General features: G+C 35.1%; 1 protein-coding gene across 2 annotated transcripts; it reads right to left on the minus strand.

Annotated features, from left to right (window-relative positions):
• Nucleotides 1–7,533: 7,533 nt before the first annotated feature.
• On the minus strand, nucleotides 7,534–19,190 carry LOC139877427 (importin subunit alpha-9-like). 2 transcript variants are annotated; one of them, XM_071864856.1, is made up of 11 exons: nucleotides 19,054–19,190; nucleotides 18,547–18,769; nucleotides 18,320–18,473; nucleotides 18,063–18,165; nucleotides 17,105–17,289; nucleotides 16,945–17,024; nucleotides 16,676–16,826; nucleotides 16,122–16,203; nucleotides 15,142–15,200; nucleotides 14,437–14,742; nucleotides 7,534–7,933 (listed from the first exon to the last, which is right to left on the minus strand). In XM_071864856.1, exons 1-11 carry the CDS (start codon nucleotides 19,103–19,105, stop codon nucleotides 7,769–7,771), a joined length of 1,560 nt encoding a protein of 519 aa, XP_071720957.1. In that variant the 5' UTR covers nucleotides 19,106–19,190; the 3' UTR covers nucleotides 7,534–7,768. The 2 variants fall into 2 exon arrangements, with proteins under 2 accessions (XP_071720957.1, XP_071720956.1); XM_071864855.1 differs by having other exon boundaries at nucleotides 15,142–15,208; nucleotides 16,121–16,203.
• Nucleotides 19,191–20,222: the final 1,032 nt, after the last annotated feature.

Genomic DNA, 20,222 nt, shown 5'->3' on the forward strand with positions numbered 1-20,222 from the left:
TTGTTCACTCTCATTTACAAACACACACATACTTGCAACTCTTTTTCCTCTCTTTTTCTCTCAAGTTTGTAAGTATTATGAACTTCTTTTCTCTTCTTTTTCTCTTTGTAAAACCGAATACTAACACCACATAATCATCATCATAACTTGTTTCATATTATTGTTTAGATACTTGTTCTTGTTTAATGTTTGATTACTTGTAGTTACTAGTTGTTACTTACTTACATGTACAAGAATCAAACTCATTAGTTTCATTCTTCTTTTATCTTGTATTACAAGAACACTCAAGAACATAAACTTACTAGTTATGTTCTACATATACTTTCTTAAAAGATTGCAAGTTCATGTGTTGATTAAAATCATACTTGTGATTCATGAAGTAAACTTCAAGTTTACTTTCTTAAAGATCAAACTTTGGTTTGAATCTTTAAAGTATGAACAACCATGACTTATTAACTTGTTTATTTAGTTTACTACTTCATTTACTTGCACTTTAATTTTGTGATTTTGGGTTGTTGTTAGTCAAGTACTACAAGTTAGTCTTGATCTCATTTCTCTTGAACTAAAAGTTAACTTTACTAGTTCAAGAACATGTAAATGAAACTTTTTAATTATAACTTTGTACACTTATGATAGATCTAGACTTTTGAGTCTTGGATCTTCAAGATCAAACTAAGAATTATGTTCTACAACTTAAGATCTTGATTTCATAAGTTCACTTTCAAGTTTGTAACTTATTATTAGTTTTAAAGTTCATGTATGTGTTAGATCTAAGACTTTGATGTAACTTTGGTTCATCAAAACACTTGCAACACTTAAGTGAGTTGTGCTTCATGTCTTAGACTTGCACTTGGGTTATGATGGTCAAACCTTGGTGAAAATGATGCAAACACATCAACGAGTTGTACACTTGAAGCTACATGCATCAAGGATGAGAACCGTGATAAGCATCGAACACCAAGAACCACCGGAACCTACTGACCTGTCTGTTTTCTGTATTCTGGGTCTGATCAGTAAGACCTGGGTTGTTGTGATTATGATTTTCAAATAGCTCTGTTCGAGTAGATAATTTTTCATATAGGACTCGTCTTAATCCGAGTTACGTTTTAGGATTTATGGCCCTCCGATCGTCACTATGTCCTTTTAACGTTGTGCAGAAATTTCTAACCTACTCGCACTTAGACCGTCTCCACGGTCAAACGAAGACGAGTTTGCTTCTGTAAATTTTACCACACTTAAAGGACTCATATACGGAGCCATGGCCACTGGTCTCACCTTATTTCAGTAGGTATAGAGGCCGTGGTGACTGACCGAACTCAGCCTTTGTTTTAAACTACTTTCATAAACGAAACCTACTTTACACCTTTTGTTTAATGATGAATGATGATGACCCTTAAGACCTTATTTACATACTTTTAAACCTATTCGGACGATTTACTGACCTAGTGATATTTTGACTTAGGTTGAGGACCCGTTTGGACGACCTTCATTACTTGCTTACTTTCCGAGTCATACTTTACCGCTACTTTATCATTGTGAGTTATAGCATTCCCTTTTTACTTTAACTTATTTTGGGAACTGAGAATACATGCGGATTTTATGTTTTACATACTAGGCACGAGTACTTAAACTTATATATGTGTGGGTTATACAACGGCATAAACATTCCTTTTAGCTCGGTAACGTTTAATCATTGGTTTTTGAACCGTGAACGCGAATCTTAGATATGGATCCATAGGGTTTGACATCCCCACTCGGGCTAGTCGCGCTAGCATTTAACGAGTGTTTAATACTTCGTAAACATACGCACTTGCCAAGTGTACTTTCAGGGGGTATAAACGTTAAGTTAGTTACCAAGTGCCCACGGTTAACATATACTTTATCATACTGTTTTGAAACGCTCTTTGTAGCACTAAAATCTCGTGGCCTACCTTACTTACTGTTATACTTAAACTATAGCTCACCAACCTTTGTGTTGATGTTTTTAAGCATGTTTTTCTCAGGTGCTTAAGGTTATTTGCTTCCGCTGTCGTGCTAGTCTTGCCGTAGACACCCGCTGCTCTAGTGTTATCACCGCATGAACTGTTTATCTTGCATTCAGACTTTAATACATTTGAAACTATGTTTTGTAACGACCTAAGGGTCACATACATTTATTCATGCTTGCTATTCATAGAAGCATACGGTTGGTGTAAAACAATTGACGTCGGTTATGACGTCATCTTTTTATCGTGAATGCAACTTCTTTTATTACAGCATATAGTACTTAACCTTGTAATGATCATGTTGTTGATGATTCGTACACGATGGTTTTGTACGGAGCATCACAAAAGCCTTCTCGCAAGCGGAGAGCCGGATGAGGGGAGACCCTCACGTCCGGTTGGGAGGGTCGGGGGAAAAACTGCTTTCGTGCGGTCTCTTTCTTTTCTGGATGAACTCAAGTTTCGCCTTGATCAATACGACAACCTTACTAATAGAAAGGGTCAAAATGGCTCTCCGGGCACTACGGTAGGACGTGGATCGACCATGACGAGAATGGACTTCACCATCGATAAAGAAGAATCGTTCTAAATCACTTCGGGTCAGCGGGGCCTTCAAGCATTCGAAATACGTCGGGCTTGTAAATGACAGGATAGCCTTTTGCGCCCACATGTTTGAATTTGAGGGTAAAGAGCTTGCTTGTTCTTTCCTTGGTCTTCCGTTCCGTCATATCATGAATTGATTCTAGGCGACTTCGTGGACTCTGAGTGGGAGTAGACAGTATTGAGAAGAGCTTTTGGATTGGGACCCTTTCTTTTTTTTAAAAACAAAAGAGTTATGAGCCTACCCCAGCGAGCGGTAGAGGGAACGAAAGGGTTCAGCTTTTAGTACTAGAAGGCGGGTATTGATCAGGAAATTGGAGTTGCTCCCATAATTTCCTGTTCGCGCGTCGGTTTACGGTGGCCGACCCTCGGAGAGCAAAGCGCTCTTGCGCTGTCGAGTGAAGACTGGTGGCTCCATACGGTATCAAAAGCCCAAGGAGCAGTCTCAAGGACACGGGACAAAAGCGCTCTTTCCTTGCCTCAAAAAATTTTTAAATTTTTTTTGAGTCTCTCATGTTGTTTGGTCTTTTTGGTTTTCTATTTGAGCTTATGTTGGATTTTTTGTGTGATTTTTGGGTTTGTTTTGTCGTGGGGGCTTGGTTTGTGGAGCTAGTGTGAGGTGCATTTTTTTGGTGTCGTGTATTTACTAGCTTCTTGCTAGTATTCTTTTAATTTATAATTTTTCTTGCCTTTCGAAAAAAAGAATTTTAGAAATATAATAACTTGAGAAAATAAAAAAGCAGAACCTAAAATACGAACCCGGGCCAAAACTTTTACACTATTTAAACCGATATACCTTACCCTTTTACCAGTTGGCTACAAAGCCATTTGAAAACTAGTATTTCAACTTTAAATGCTAAAAGACAGTAATTGTTGTTTTTAAAGGAGATTTTTCATCAGCGGATCATTTATTTCAACGACTCTCATCATTTGCACGTAACACACACGTTCGGGCGGAAACCCGAACCCGGTCGACTGTACCCGTGAACACATCCATACGGGCAGTGTCCGGGTAGAGGTCCGTGAATGGATCCGGTAAAACCTCCCAGTTAGGCTTATATTAATGAGACACCTTCTCTCGCGAAAAAGTTTAAATTGGTGACATCAACTCAGGCATCCCACGTAATGTGGGGGTGAACTTGAGAATTAAATATGTGTGGAAAGATTCGAACTCGCATCTTAAAACGTCCTGTCAAATTTCACTTGACAACCAACGTTTACTAGGTCCCACAGCATTGATAATTACCTCTATATGATGATTTGAAATAAACATTTGCATTCATTTTATTTAAGAAAGATTACAAAGAATGGAAATCGACATTTGTTGTTGGTGTACAGGGTGTTCCCAGTATCACAAACTTGTTGACAATCTCAACCTTGTCTTAGAGTACAACTTTAAGGAGGAAATCGACATGAGCCCCGATACAAATCGACTTTAATGCATCACGAAACATTATTTTATGAAATTTATTATGAATTTGACTATTTCGATCTATAAGGAATTTCTGCTTGTGACGTAGTGAAATATGTATGAGATAGTTAGCATTGAGTTGTTTCTGTTTAGGTATTTAAGTGGATTCAACGACATGTTTAGATCATTTCAAATTGGTTGACTTATAGATTAGTTGTTTGTTCTTCATTGTAAATTGCCAAGTTTTGGATTTTGAAAAATTAGGAAGATAATATAAGAATTTGTTTTGAAATGTTGCAAAGATTTGGGTATAATTCCATGGCTCAGTTGAGTAGTTTAAGGTTTAGGGTTCAATATGAGACTAATTTTTTTAAGATTTCAAAGTCGTCAAAATTGGGTTGTGGATGGCTACTGTAACAATTAATCAAAATGCTTTTAAAAGCATCAATTTAGCAGCTGTTGTCAAAAAAGTTTTAACTTAAAGCTGATTGCAAGTGTTGGTGTTTGACCATTAATTGTCAAAAAATGTTGGCTTAAGTTCTACATTCAAGTTCAATCATGTTCAGTTGGTGCAAAATGAAATTTAAAGAGGTTAAATATATTCACTTGGACAAAATGAAATTTAAGTTCCTTGAAGAAAGAAAATATTTTTGACTTTATTCGCTTATTTTCTTTCATTTAGACTATTTGTAGTGGTCGGGGGCGTGAGTTGGGGGCGTGAGTTGCTTTTTGTACCTTTTTGATAACTAGGACGTGTGAGTTGTTTTTGTGGAGTAGTGGTGGTGTGGGTTTTTGATGTGGGTTGGAAGTATTGTGATGATGTGTAAAAATATAATTGGGTTATGTATTAAAAAAGGTTATAAAATAATATTTTTAAATTAATAAAAAATTAAAAAAAGTAAACAACACCGTTGCCTACCCCGTTGCAGCCCCACGGACGCCACCTTTTTTTGGTTCAGCAACGCCTCGATACGGATCAAGAGGGGCAGCGCCTTCAGCCACCTCATCACCCACGCCCTCGTTCCCCAACCGATACAAGGGGTCTTAATTCGGAAATTTATTGTTGGAACTATTGATTACTAGAGCCTTTGTAATTCCCTTTTATTAGAGGTTCTTTAAAAAAAAAAAAAAAAAAAAAACAAACAAACAAACAAAAAAAATTATCTCAACATTCATGTAAAAAAAGGATCATTACATTTCAGGTTTCCCCAGTAGATTCAAATATGTTCACTGTTCTCCTTATGTTGAGTTTCAGTAAACGATACGTTACAGTTTTTTCAGTTACGTCCACATCAATCCCATTGGCAGCAGAAACAGAGATTATAACAGCAAACAGAGTAATCTTTACAATAGGATTTACCTACTTTTTTAACCTTTACAATAGTTTCGCACTCATCAGAAATAACTACATTGGAAGCACTTTTTACCATATCCACTTGATCTTTATCTGGTGTGTCAACTTTGCTTACTGATTTGTTTTCCGAATTGGCTTGTTTGAATGAATCGTTATGAGTCACTCGATAGCTTTTGACAACTTGTGAGACGTTAGAGATATTTGGTTTATAACTTGGTTGTTCTTGAATGAGTTTCGGGTTGGTTTTTTGCAGATTTAGATTCATGTCTGTTGGATTCATGTGTGTTGGAGCTCTGCTGCTTTTGGCGACTGAATGTTTCCAACTCTATACAATATATAAAAGTAAATAAAACCCTAAATTATAGAAAATCACTTGCAATATGATTTTATAATAACGTATGAATATTAAGGGGGCAGGGACTGTTGGAATTATAACGGTTGTATCTGGAGTTGAAGGGTTTTTTGAGTGAGCGAATAATCCAATTGCTTAGCTGGACTCAATATTAAGGCACAAGTAACCAGCTACAGGCTGATCGAAAAATCCTATTAGTCAACTAGTTCATTAACGTTGCAAGCTGGTTGGCTTATTACAGTAAATCATAATCACTCCATTTTTGAGGTAAAAGTGAAGGAAAACCAATACTATATCTACATAATGACCATTTTGTACACCATATTTTTGCATCTCGAAATTTTCCGACATAATAATCGAAATGATGAATTATTGGCTCGTTTCGCTTTGTTACAATTATAGATATGCACATCGGAAGATTACTAGGGTCTAATAACATAACATGTTGATATTCAAGATTGGATAAAATTTACTTTCAAAATGAAACCGAGTTTATACCGAAACTTGACCGTAAAAGTTCTCGTTCTTATATGGTTTTATGTCATCTCTGTTTGTTCTTTATGTGTACCCAATTTCTCCGTTTAATTCCTTCTGTGTGATTTTGACTGGAAATGAATGATTTACATGATTTAGAATTTGTGTTTTGTTAAATTTGTAAGTTGATCGATAAATGACCGTACGAGTGCATATGACACATGGGTTTGTAAATAGGTATATGAGGTTGTATTTAAGTTTGTCCGAGTAGAGAAACAAATCATCTCATGTTAACCATACGTATTCTCATGACAGTAATGATCTAATCATAGATAATACTCGTATATAATACGAGTACTTAATAATAATCATAATTGTGCTTATTGTTGTTATTAATTACTTCCTTCGCCCCAAATCTATCGTTCCTAGGTAAAAAAATACCTGTCACATGTACCTTTTTGTTAAATGTTCAATCTTACCCCTTACTTTTTACCTATCTTTTTGTCATACATAATAAAGTAGACGTGCAAAATATTTTTATCACATTATTCTTATTCATATATGGAAGTTGACAATTTATTTCGAACATCCCAAAATAGAATAGTAGACAATACATTTGGGACGGTAGAAGTAAGCCAATTCGATACCGCTAAGTCATAAGCTCTATGGTTATTTCCATCCTTATTGTATCTTTTTCTTTCCGTGATATTCTTTTCCACTTAAAAGGTCAAACACATTTTGATTAGTGGAAACAATTTAGCAAAACAACACAAGGTAACATTTTTTGTACCAACTCTTACTTAAAACAAGAAAACAGTACTCATTCGTGATTTTCGTGAGTTATGATTTTCGACAGGTGAGACGAGTTAATACATATCTAAGGGTCGATTACTAAAGTACAACCTTTATCAATAACTTTATATTTGTTAGTAAATGACAACCTTATAAGTTGGCTAAATTATGTTGAAAAAATCATTATTCTTGTGATGAAGCATATTTGCTTAATGTAGGACTCTGTTTACGTTTTTTCCTAAATATTTCTCTGTTTCCATTTGCCTCTTATTCTGGATGAGTAACTGATTCCATGTCTCCTGAAAACAAATCAATTTTCAGATTAAGTAGCAGATTAAATGACAAAGAAATATCAATTTTACTTATGGAATTATGAGCTGTACAAAAACAGGCCGGTAAGTAAACATGCCCTTAGTGGGAATACATATTTTCATCACTAATATGCAAGTTTCCCGCCGTTGTTAGACCTTCAAGCATGTTTATGCAAGGTTTATCATATGCTATAAAGAAGGCGGCGGCGGCGACAACGACGACGACCACGAGCACGACCACGACGACCACGACCACGAGCACTACCACGACGAAAAACACACATATATACTTCGCTCGTGCAAAAGAAATCTATATTCAATTTCTTAAAATCCAACGATAACGTTACGATGATGATGATGATGATGATGATGATGATGATGATGACACATATATACTTAGCTCGTGCAAAAGATATCTATATTCAATTTCTTAAAATCCAACGATAACGTTACAAGAACAACATAGATGCAACAACACAAACTGCATGCATACTACTGATCAAGCCCGTAGTCCTCCCCAAAATACTTGTCAACTAATTGATTAGCCATATTTCGAAGATCTTCATTTTCATGAAACTGGAACCGTTCCATGGCATCAATTCCGTCTTCTTTTTCAACCAACTTTTGTCCTTCACCATTCGGCATCCCTCTTAATACCTGTAGTGAACAAGCCCAATTTTCTGTTAAATAAAATGTAGGCTGCAAATGTGCATGACACATAATAGAGGTCACAATTTTGACCCATTTACTACTGGGTCAATTTGAGTTGTATATTATCATTGGATCATCTGACATCCGGAATGTATTCTAATGCATAATAAGCCTGTTTATATCACAATTTTGACCCATTTACTACTATATCACAACTCCAGTAACTAGATTCAACACTTATAAAATTGAAAACAACTACATACGAATTGACAATTTGCTCAAACGGATGCAAGTTGAAAACTTTTAATGCGTTAACTGAAGTAAGGATTTGTCGTGTGTAATAGCCACTTTTTCTAGTTTTATGTCTCAGAAATTAACAAAAACAAAACACAAACAAGAATATATACATGCTTACTGTTATAATAATAATAATAATATAGATATGGATAGTCAATTTTGGTGTATACATATAGTCAATTTTGGTACACAAAGTATGTATTTTTATATTGAGATTTTAGGCTATAAATACTCATGAATGCAAGCATTAAACTTGCACCATTTCACACACTTACAAAGTGTTTCTTTCTTTCTCCATTATCATCTTTGTTCTTACACTTCATTATTAGAATCAAATCACTAAAGGTAGTTATAAGCCTACTGAATTATAACATCAAGAATCAAACCACTAAAGGTAGTTATAAGCCTACTGAATTATAACACGTTATCAGCACGATAATCTTAATACTAAATATGGTTGGCTCTGCCACCAAAATGATATATGGTCGGTTATACCACCAAAATGATATATGGTCGGTTATACCACCAAAATGATATATGGTCGGTTATACCACCAAAATGATATATGGTCGGTTATACCACCAGAATGATATAGGTCGGTTATACCACCTGAAAAAATATATGGTCGACACTGTCGCCAAATTTTCATTTATGTTTACTAATATTTATATTTTTGTTATATAACATTTATTTATGATTGCTTACACATGGTCGACACTGTCACCTACTTATCATTTATGTTATATTAAATTTATGTTTAATGTTTATATACTTATGAATATAAATTGACTCTAATTTATCATGATGTTTGTTTTAATTTTTGATAAAAGAAAATGTCGAATCTGGAAAAGCTTAAATTTACTCCTTTAGAATCAACTGGAAACAACTACATGCCATGGGTTATAAAAGTAAAAATGCATCTTAAATCAATGGGCATTCTTGAAACCATAAATGAAAACAACACTTGTTCTGAAAAAGAACAAGCTACGGCATGTTGCTTTATTCATCAACATATTGATGAATGCTTACAAAATAATTATGTGACTGTAGAAGATCCCCATGTTTTATGGGAAGGTCTCAAAAGCAGATTCAATAATCAAAGAGAAATTTTACTTCCAGCTGCAATGGAGCAATGGAGAACATTAAGGTTCCAAGACTTTAAGAAAGTAAATGAATACAGCTCAGCTCTGTATAATACATGTTCACAACTTAAATTCTGTGGACATGAAATTAGTGATGCAGACATGATGGAGAAAACTTTCTCCACAATGAATGCTGCAAACATCACAGTGCAAAGAAATTTGAGAATGCTAAAGTTCAAAACATATCCTGAACTTAATTCATATCTCTTAGTTGCAGAGCAAAATGATGAGCTATTAATGAAAAATCAGCAATCCCGTCCTACTGGTACACTTGCAATCCCTGAAGCAAATACTGCAAATAATTATAAACAGGGACAAGGACGCGGGCAAGGTCGTGGTTATAATAACCATCACCATCATCATGCCAAAAGCTATAACTATGGTAGAAACCATCCTTATGGTAATGGTAATGGGCGTGGACGTGGTCGTGGTCGTGGCCGTGGTGGTCAAAGAAATAGTAATCCACGAAAATATAAATATCAACCACAAAACAAGCCCATTAAACAAGATGTTGAAGAAAATTTTTCTAAAAATTCTGAAGAATCTTGCTACAGATGTGGTAGAATGGGCCACTGGGCTAATACTTGCCGAACATCTAAACATATTGTTAAGATGTATCAGGATTCGCTGAAAGGTAAAGAAAAGGAAGTAAATTTTGTGGATAATATTGATCCAACAGTCACTGAGAAACCATCTGATTTATATGAAGATTTCTTGAATGTTTAAGTTGTGTGTTTTTTGAAAAATAAACGATTTAATATCGTCTGTCTTTGACATTATGTTTGCTAAATGTTTCAGTACTATCTATTTGCGTTTAAAATATTGTGTAATATTAATGTACTCACTATTTATTTCTTATATATGAAGTTCAATATGAATTTTGCTGGAATACAACATCAATCAAGTGGTGGAGATCTCTGTATAGCAGACAGTGGAACTACACACACTATACTTAAATCCGAGAAATATTTTATTGATCTAAAACCAACGGAAGGAACTATACATACAATATCAGGACCTGCTAACTTGATAAAAGGGATAGGAAAGGCAAATTTCATACTACCAAATGATACAAAATTTTTAATAAATGATGCCTTATTTTCTCCCAAGTCAAGCAGAAATTTATTGAGTTTCTCCGACATATACCTTAACGGGTATGATTATCAGTCAGTGACAACAGAAAATGAGAAATATTTAAGTATCACTGACAAGAGTCATGTGGTTGAAAAACTGCCAAGACTTAGTTCTGGATTACATTATACACATATAAATGTACCAGAAATACATATGGTAGTTAACAAAAAATATATTGATCCTGGTGTATTCAGTTTATGGCATAACAGATTAGGCCATCCAGGATCAACAATGATGAAAAGGATTATTGAATGTACTCATGGACATCCATTAAAGGATAGAAAAATCCATCATGATACAATGGTTCCATGTACATCTTGCTCTCTTGGAAAATTGATAACTAGACCCTCACCACTTAAGGTTGAGAAAGAATCACCAATGTTTCTTGAAAGAATTCAAGGTGATATATGTGGACCAATTCATCCACCATGTGGACCATTTAGATATTTCATGGTTCTAATAGACGCATCTAGCAGATGGTCTCATGTTTGTCTGTTATCAAGCCGTAATGTGGCATTTGCAAAATTTCTTGCCCAAATTATTAAATTGAGAGCTCATTTTCCTGATTACACCATTAAAAGGGTGAGACTTGATAATGCTGGTGAATTTACATCTCAAGCATTTAATGACTATTGCATGTCTATAGGAATTGTTGTTGAACATTCTGTTGCTCATGTGCATACACAAAATGGTTTAGCCGAGTCATTGATTAAACGTTTACAGTTAATCGCTAGACCATTGATAATGAGAACAAAACTCCCTGTATCTATATGGGGTCATGCAATTTTACATGCTGCTGCATTGATTCGCATCAGACCAAGTGCAAGTCATAAATATTCCCCCCTACAACTTGCTTTTGGTCAAGAGCCAAATATTTCCCATCTTAGAACATTTGGTTGTGCAGTGTATGTTCCAATTGCGACACCACAACGTACAAAAATGGGTCCTCAAAGGAGGTTGGGAATATATGTTGGATATGAAACATCTTCAATATTAAGGTATATTGAACCTATGACAGGTGACGTTTTTACAGCACGTTTTGCTGATTGTCATTTTAATGAAACATTGTTCCCTAGATTAGGGGGAGAAATGAAAAATAAAGAAAATGATGTTTCATGGTGTGAACCTCAATTAAAGTATCTTGATCCTCGCACAAAAGAATGCGAGACAGAAGTTCAAAAGATAATGCATATACAAGAACTTGCAAATCAATTGCCTGATGCATTTACAGATACAAAAACGGTGACAAAATCATATATACCAGCAGTAAATACTCCAGCTCGAATTGAAATTCCAAAAGCTGGCAATAACGTCACACATGAATCTTTGCCACGTCAGAAACGTGGAAGACCAATTGGTTCAAAGGATAAAAATCCTCGAAAAAGAAAATCAGCTGATAATGAAGTAAAAGAAAGTGTTCAAGAAGAACCACAAATCAGTACTCCTACTGCAGAGGAGATTGATGATGTCAATACAGAAATTGCAATCAATTATGCATATTCAAAAATATTATGGAACCGAAATGAAATGAAAAATCTTGATGAGAAATTTTCATTTAATGTTGCGTATGACATCATGAATAATGATGATGATCCAGAACCAACATCTATGGTTGAATGTCAAAATAGACATGATTGGGCTCAATGGAAAGAAGCAATACGAGCTGAATTAGAATCACTCAATAAAAGAAAGGTTTTCGGATCCATCATTCTCACTCCTAAAGATGTGAAACCTGTAGGATACAGATGGATTTTTATCCGAAAAAGAAATGAGAAAAATGAAGTTACAAGGTATAAAGCTAGACTTGTAGCTCAAGGTTTTTCTCAAAGACCAGGAATTGATTATGAAGAAACTTATTCCCCTGTTATGGATGCAATTACTTTTAGATACTTAATCAGCCTGGCAGTTTCTAAAAATTTAGAAATGCATCTCATGGATGTTGTGACTGCTTATCTATATGGATCACTTGATAGTGATATATATATGAAGATACCTGAAGGATTTAAGGTACCAGAAGCATCAAATGCAAAACCCAAAGAAATGTATTCGATTAAATTACAAAGATCTTTATATGGGTTAAAACAATCGGGACGTATGTGGTATAACCGATTAAGTGATTACTTGATAAGCAAAGGGTATACAAATAATCTTACTTGCCCTTGTGTTTTCATTAAGAAAACAACATCCGGATATGTGATCATAGCTGTTTATGTTGATGATCTTAACATCATAGGTACAAATAAAGAGATCCATGAAGCCATTCAACTTCTAAAGAAAGAATTTGAAATGAAAGATCTCGGAAAAACCAAGTATTGCCTTGGTTTACAAATTGAGCATATGCCTAATGGTTTACTTGTACATCAAACAACATATACTGAAAAGATTTTGAAACGTTTCAATATGGACAAGGCAAAACCATTAAGTACTCCTATGGTTGTTAGATCACTCAATGTTGAAGCTGATCCATTTCGTCCATGTGAAGATCAAGAAGACATTCTTGGACCAGAAGTACCATATCTTAGTGCAATTGGAGCTCTTATGTATCTTACAAATTGTACAAGACCTGACATTTCTTTTGCAGTTAATTTGTTGGCAAGGTTCAGCTCTGCTCCTACCAAAAGACACTGGAATGGGATCAAACACATATTTCGATACCTTCGAGGAACTACTGATTTAGGATTATTTTATTCTAACGAATCAAAACAAGATTTGGTTGGTTATGCAGATGCAGGTTATTTATCTGATCCACATAAAGCTAAATCTCAAACTGGATATGTATTCCTAAATGGAGGTACTGCAATATCATGGCGTTCTCAAAAACAAACACTTGTTGCTACATCGTCAAATCATGCCGAAGTGATTGCATTACATGAAGCTACTCGAGAATGTTTTTGGTTGAGATCAATGACACAACTCATTACTGATTCTTGTGGACTAGAACGCGATAAAAGTCCAACAACTATCTATGAAGATAATGCAGCTTGCATAGCACAGATGAAAGAAGGGTATATCAAAAGTGACCGAACAAAACACATACCACCTAGATTCTTCTCATACACTCAAAATCTCATTAAGGACAACCAGATTGAAATGAGATATGTGCAATCTAGCAAAAACTCTGCTGATCTTTTCACGAAAGCACTTCCAACTGCTATTTTCAGAACACACGTTCATAACATTGGCATGAGACATGTTCAAAAGATGTAACAGCTGAAGCGATGTCTACTTGAGGGGGAGTCAACTCCATGCTGCACTCTTTTTCCCTTAGCTAAAGTTTTTTTCCCACTGGGTTTTCTTTAGCAAGGTTTTTAACGAGGCAGTAATTTATAGTTGATCTTCAACAAAATAAAATTGCTATCCAAGGGGGAGTGTTATAATAATAATAATAATATAGATATGGATAGTCAATTTTGGTGTATACATATAGTCAATTTTGGTACACAAAGTATGTATTTTTATATTGAGATTTTAGGCTATAAATACTCATGAATGCAAGCATTAAACTTGCACCATTTCACACACTTACAAAGTGTTTCTTTCTTTCTCCATTATCATCTTTGTTCTTACACTTCATTATTAGAATCAAATCACTAAAGGTAGTTATAAGCCTACTGAATTATAACATCAAGAATCAAACCACTAAAGGTAGTTATAAGCCTACTGAATTATAACACTTACAACTTTCTTTTTAAATCCACAACTTTGTAATCACAAATAAACAATCACGTGCATTTTTATTTTTGTTTTCTATTCCCATACTTGATTCCCATTTTAATTAATTAAAAGACAATGCAATAATTTGTATAGTTCTAATTTTTTTTATAATACAAAATAAAGTCAATACACATATTTAAAAAATATAGTGCAGTAGGACACAAATTCTAATTTAAAAAAATATATTTTATAAAAATTTTAAAATTAGATTTTGGAACTTACCAGCTCGATGAATTGAAGTCCGAGTCGCGCGGCTTCCACGTCAGCAGATCTAACCAAATCGATAAAACCACGAACGCATCCACTTCTAACAAACGTAACCAAGTGATCGTATATCAATGTTGACCTTCCAGAACCTTCCGATGGGGCAACACAAAGATTACCAACAACATACGCCACCTCCTTTTTTATATCAAATGTCGATGTCGACAAAAGTTGTATTAATAATGCCACCGCTTCACTATTGTATATTAGCTGCTTGTGAGCGATAGAACCCGCAGCTATATTCGATAGCACCCACGCAGCTTCCTGCAAAACTAAACTATAAATACGATATATGTATAATGTGTGTGTGTGTGTGAAAGAAATACATGTGAACTTGAATGGGGTGTGTGTGTGTGTGTGTGTGTGTGTGTGTGTGAAAGAGGACCCATTAAAACTATGTGTGTGTGTGTGTGTGCGGGCGCGCGTGTGTGAAAGAGAGAGAATGAGAGAGAGAATAATGTGTGTTTACTAACAGTGATAAGAAAGAAGTTGTATATTGATTGTGTTATTGTGTGAAATATATGTTACAGAAACCTTCTATTTATAGAAGGTATAATTACAAGATTTTGCCCTGGATAGTTACACGTTCTAACCCTATACTATTGACTATCTATATTATTGTCTAATAGTATATGAATGAGAGAGAACGAAGAGGGAGTATACCTTTTTTAAGACGCGATGTTCACTTTTTAGACACTTGCTTAATGCTCGTATAATTTTATCTGCAAAATTTACAAAATGTTAGTATTTTAAAAGCTAAGTACTCATATATAGGCAGTGTTGTAAAAAACGGCCGAGACGGCTGTCGCAACGGATCTAAAAACGGGTAAAAAACGGACAACGACTCAATAACAGTCGAAACAGGTCGAGAAGCGGTCGAGACGGATTTTAAACAACTTTGACTTCTAATATATATATTAAACATAAAGATTATTTCAGATTAAGGGCAAATATTTCAAATTAAACATAGATATTTGCTTTGACTTTTACATATTTTTGCGGGATTGAGTATGGTTGTTTTCTTTTGTTGTATGTTTGAAATTGAAATATACTATATAAAAAGTCAACGTTGGTCAACATCTGGCTCGACCCTGTCTTGACGGTTGCGACGTTCCAAGGTCCCTACTGTCTCGACCCCGTCTCGCGTCTTTTACAACCTTGTATATAGGTGGTGTTCTATAGATGTATTGGACTATTGGTAGCTCATACTTGTTTATGATAACCCTTAATATATTGTAAAATTTGATTAAAAATTTCCAGCTTGCCCCAAATCATTATTATTTATGGTCCGCAAAATTCCTTATATTTGTCATAATCGATGGGTACTCAACGTTACAAAATCGCTACGCGGGGAGTATTCTGTCGGGAATTTTTGAGTGATCAACAACTCGGAGAGTACTTGGATGTTGACCAAGTTTGACTTTGTCCGATTTTGACTGAGTTTTAACCGAATTTCCCAGTAACCCCGAGTTTTGACCGAGTTTGACCAAGTTTGACTGAGTAATCAGGGACTCTTTTGCAGAGTTTCATCTGAGATCTTTTTGAGAATATGATGGGTGATCTGGCATTTTAGTGGGTCCTCCAAAAGACCAAAAAAAGCTTCAGCAGATAAAAGAAGCAAAAAAAAAAAAAAAGTAACTAGCCTGTGATTTCGTGTCCAGCAACAAGAACGGCATTAGTTGTGTAAGAATCACCAGCTATAAGATTACCCAAACTTCGAAGCACCTGCATGAATGAAAAAAAAAAAGTCAAAATGCATGAAAAATATAAATAACAATATTTATGATTATCTTGATTTAACGCAACAAAACACTGATACACAGATTTATTTTGTTAAACTGGACAAGACAAAAAAAGTATTTCCTCCTCCGAACAAATCCACCTTTACAAGTTTTCTAGTAATATTTAATATTTAGGATTTAAATTAAATGATTTTCCATGTGTACACATCATGCAATAACGCCTACTGTTTTCTATATTTTGACATAAAAAGTAGTAGACACCAATCTGTATTTAAGGTACACCGAATCAAGCTAATGCCCACATGGCATAAGCTAAATAGAACTAGCATGGTCAGCAAACATGGACAAGAATCTAAGTTAACATTGACTTTTTTTAGATAAAAAGCTAACATTGACTTAAGTTGAATGTTCCAAACTTAGCCACACAAAAAAAAAAAAATTGGTTGCGTCATTACCGGGATGAGCAATTGCAAACTATTCGAAGTATCCAATCGCTCGACTAGCAATTGAATAACATCAGTCTTCACAAGAATACTAGTCGCAACAATCGAAAGAGCCGAAAGATAAACAACAACCCACGCTATTTCAGTTGCTAATTCATCGTCCCTATTCATCAAAGTACACAAATACCAAAAAAAAACAAAAACAAAAAAACATGTTTCAAATAACACCCAGTTCACCAAATAAGATTAAAAATGCAACTATACATATATCAACAACTTACAATTTCCTTAAATGTCTTAGTATAGCCTCAACTACGCCATCAACTTTTATTAGTTCCGTTGCAGCCTTTGGGTCCGGTCCCTACATTCACAAACATGATTATATATAATACAAAAATAAAAGAGTGTTTGTATAAGCAAATTATACGAGTGATTAAGAACCTTAATTAGGTTTGATAACGCCCAAGCAGCGGTTTGAACCGTCGAACCCTTGTTCGGTAACATCATTTTTGCAAGTGGAATTAAGGCTCCTTGAGATATAAGAATATGTCTTAATTCTTCACCTTCGCCGGCAACGTTTCCTATTGCCCATGCACATTGCTCGGCAACTGGCACTGAACTCTTCTCTGCAAAAAAAATAAAAATAAAAATAAAAAAATCTTTAGATGAGGAGAAACATGCTATATTATATATTATATAATAATAAAAGCTTTCTTTGAATAATTTCAAGCTGAAGAGAATTTTACTGCACAAAGTGCTTCCTTTGTCCCACATTAAAATGAGTGTTTTTTTTGAGAAGTTACATACGATGTAAGATTAATGTTTTGAACCATATATTAAAAATGAGCTAATTGAGGGTTGCAATTTTATATCAAATGTAACACATTTAATTAAATATGAACCGATCATACATGTTGAAGCCCATTCAATGTGTATTTGCATAAAACCTCGAGACTTTTTATTCAAAGACTTGTTTGACCCGAAATATATATTCAAAGATTAAGATTATTAATCTAGAAATACTGCTTTGCCATAACCATTAACGCAACACAAACGAATGTGGAGTATCGTGATCCGTACTAATATGGCACGTTTCAACCCAAACCCAAGTTGACCTATTAACCATCCCGTTTAAACGACACACCATGCCACTTCCATTCACGTGAACATAGATGGGTCAGGCAAAAATGATACATGAAATGAAGGAAAATGGGTGACATTTACAGACCCCAAGGTTCATTAAAAAATCCAACCATTTTTTCATATAAGTTTTCAGATATATACACATTTATGTTATAATCAAAGAAACAATGTCACGTGGGATAGAATAAAATCTTTACAATCATTTATACTAGTCTCATTATATGCACGATTTTAAATCCCGGAAAAAAAAACTGACCTCCTAAATGAGCAATAAGTAACGGTAATGCTGGCAACAAAGCTCTTGTTTCTTCAGGTTTCCCCGCAGCTATGTTTGTAAGACACCAAGCCGCCTCAAGCAGCTAAGTTATAGACCCATTAATAAATTAATATAATATTAACCTTAAAAAACAGCACATGCACACCATTAATGTGTACCTCAATCTACATATCATAGTTGAGCTATATATAAATATAAAAAATGTACGATTTGACAGAATAATAGGTTGAATTTACCTGTTCATCTTGGGAGCCAAATGAAAGACATTGTACAAGCAAAGGTATTGCTCCAGAATTGATAGCAGATTCAATAGGAGGAAACTCAGATTTAGACAATAAACGCCTTAGTTCACGAAGAGCGTTAACCTTTTTATGAACTGCACCTTTCCCCCTAAAGATAATAGTATAAAATGAAATGATTTTAATAAAGTTAACCAAGAAACTGCACAAGATAACAGACTTACTGAAAGGCAATTGCAGTCTTTAGTTCTTCAACTGCCTTAGACGTTTGAGCCTCTAAAATCGATTGTTCTTCTTCAATAATCATGTCATTATCACCATCAGGAACATCCATATCAGTGCTAACTCCCACTCTACATAATCGTTTTGTTCGAAACAAAGCTTCTCGCCTTTCTTTACCAACTGAAACTGCATTCTGCTTTCTCTTTTGTGCAGCAGTACTCCCAACTACAATACCGAATCAACACTTAAAAAGTAAGACTTACTGGGACATTTCATCGAACACCTTGTCTGCATATAAATTCCTAATTCACAATTTCAACCAAACCCACAAAAAATTTGGTAAAGTTAATGCAAGATTGTACTCGATAGATGTTATACAAGGGTTAGAATGAAAAACAGTAACATGGATACAAGAAAAATATGTAATTTGATTAATTTGTTGAACTAACATATTTAATTGAATAGTATTGTGTAGATAAGGTGTAGAGTAAGAAGAGAAAGGGGCATGCCTGGAGTCTTGATAGGGTCTCTTCTGGGTATGGTTGCGTTCTCATCGGCCATTGTTTTGACTTCAAGATTCAGGTTTTCAAAAACGCGCTGGTATCGGTATCAAACTTGAAGGAATCCGAATTGACTTGACTTCTTATGAAACTATAAGCCCTCTTTTTTACTTTCTGAAAATACAAATAAAAATTACTCTTAATAAATATGATTAATGATTAATGATTAATTTTTATTCTTTATTTTTTTTAACAACGATTTAACGGAGACCACCATAGGAGGTCCTATAACCTGACCCAGAAATTGGACTTCCTTAAACCAAAATTCACACTTGGAGAATTTCGCATAAAGTTGCTCTTGTCTCAAGAGTTCAAGTACTAAACGAAGATGTTGCTCGTGCTCTTCTTCGCTCTAGATGAGGATATCATCTATGAAGACGATAACAAACTTATCCAAGTACGGCTTGCAGACACGATTCATAAGGTCCATGAACACGGCAGGTGCGTTGGTCAATCCGAATGGCATCACGAGAAACTCATAATGACCATAACGGGTTCTGAATGCAGTCTTCATCACGTCGCTCTCTTTCACCCTCAACTGGTGATAACCGGATCGCAAATCAATCTTAGAGTAAACGCTTGATCCTTGTAGCTGATCGAAAAGATCATCAATTCTGGGAAGGGGATACCGATTCTTGATCGTCAATTTGTTGAGTTCACGGTAGTTGATACACATACGGAAGGATCCATCCTTCTTTTTTACAAACAAAACAGGCGCACCCCAAGGCGAAGAACTCGGTCGAATAAACCCACGGTCTAGTAATTCTTGTAGCTGACTCTGCAACTCTTGCATTTCTGAAGGTGCGAGTCGATAAGGTGCACGAGCTACAGGTGCAGCTCCTGGCACTAAATCGATCTGAAACTCTACTGCTCTCGTTGGTGGTAATCCAGGCAATTCTTCTAGGAAGACATCAGAAAACTCGTTCACAACACGAACATCGTTCACACTCTTCTCCTCGGTTTCTACCGTTTTCACATGTGCTAGAACAGCAAGACGTCCTTTCTTCATGATCTTTTGCGCTTTCACGCAACTAATGAGATTCAGCTTCGAGGTACATCTCTCTCCGTAAATGATCAGTGGCTCACCGTCTCTGCGTGGTATACGAAGAGCTTTATCT

The sequence above is a fragment of the Rutidosis leptorrhynchoides genome, chromosome 11 (genome assembly GCF_046630445.1).
Source record: "Rutidosis leptorrhynchoides isolate AG116_Rl617_1_P2 chromosome 11, CSIRO_AGI_Rlap_v1, whole genome shotgun sequence".
Taxonomy (NCBI): domain Eukaryota; kingdom Viridiplantae; phylum Streptophyta; class Magnoliopsida; order Asterales; family Asteraceae; genus Rutidosis; species Rutidosis leptorrhynchoides.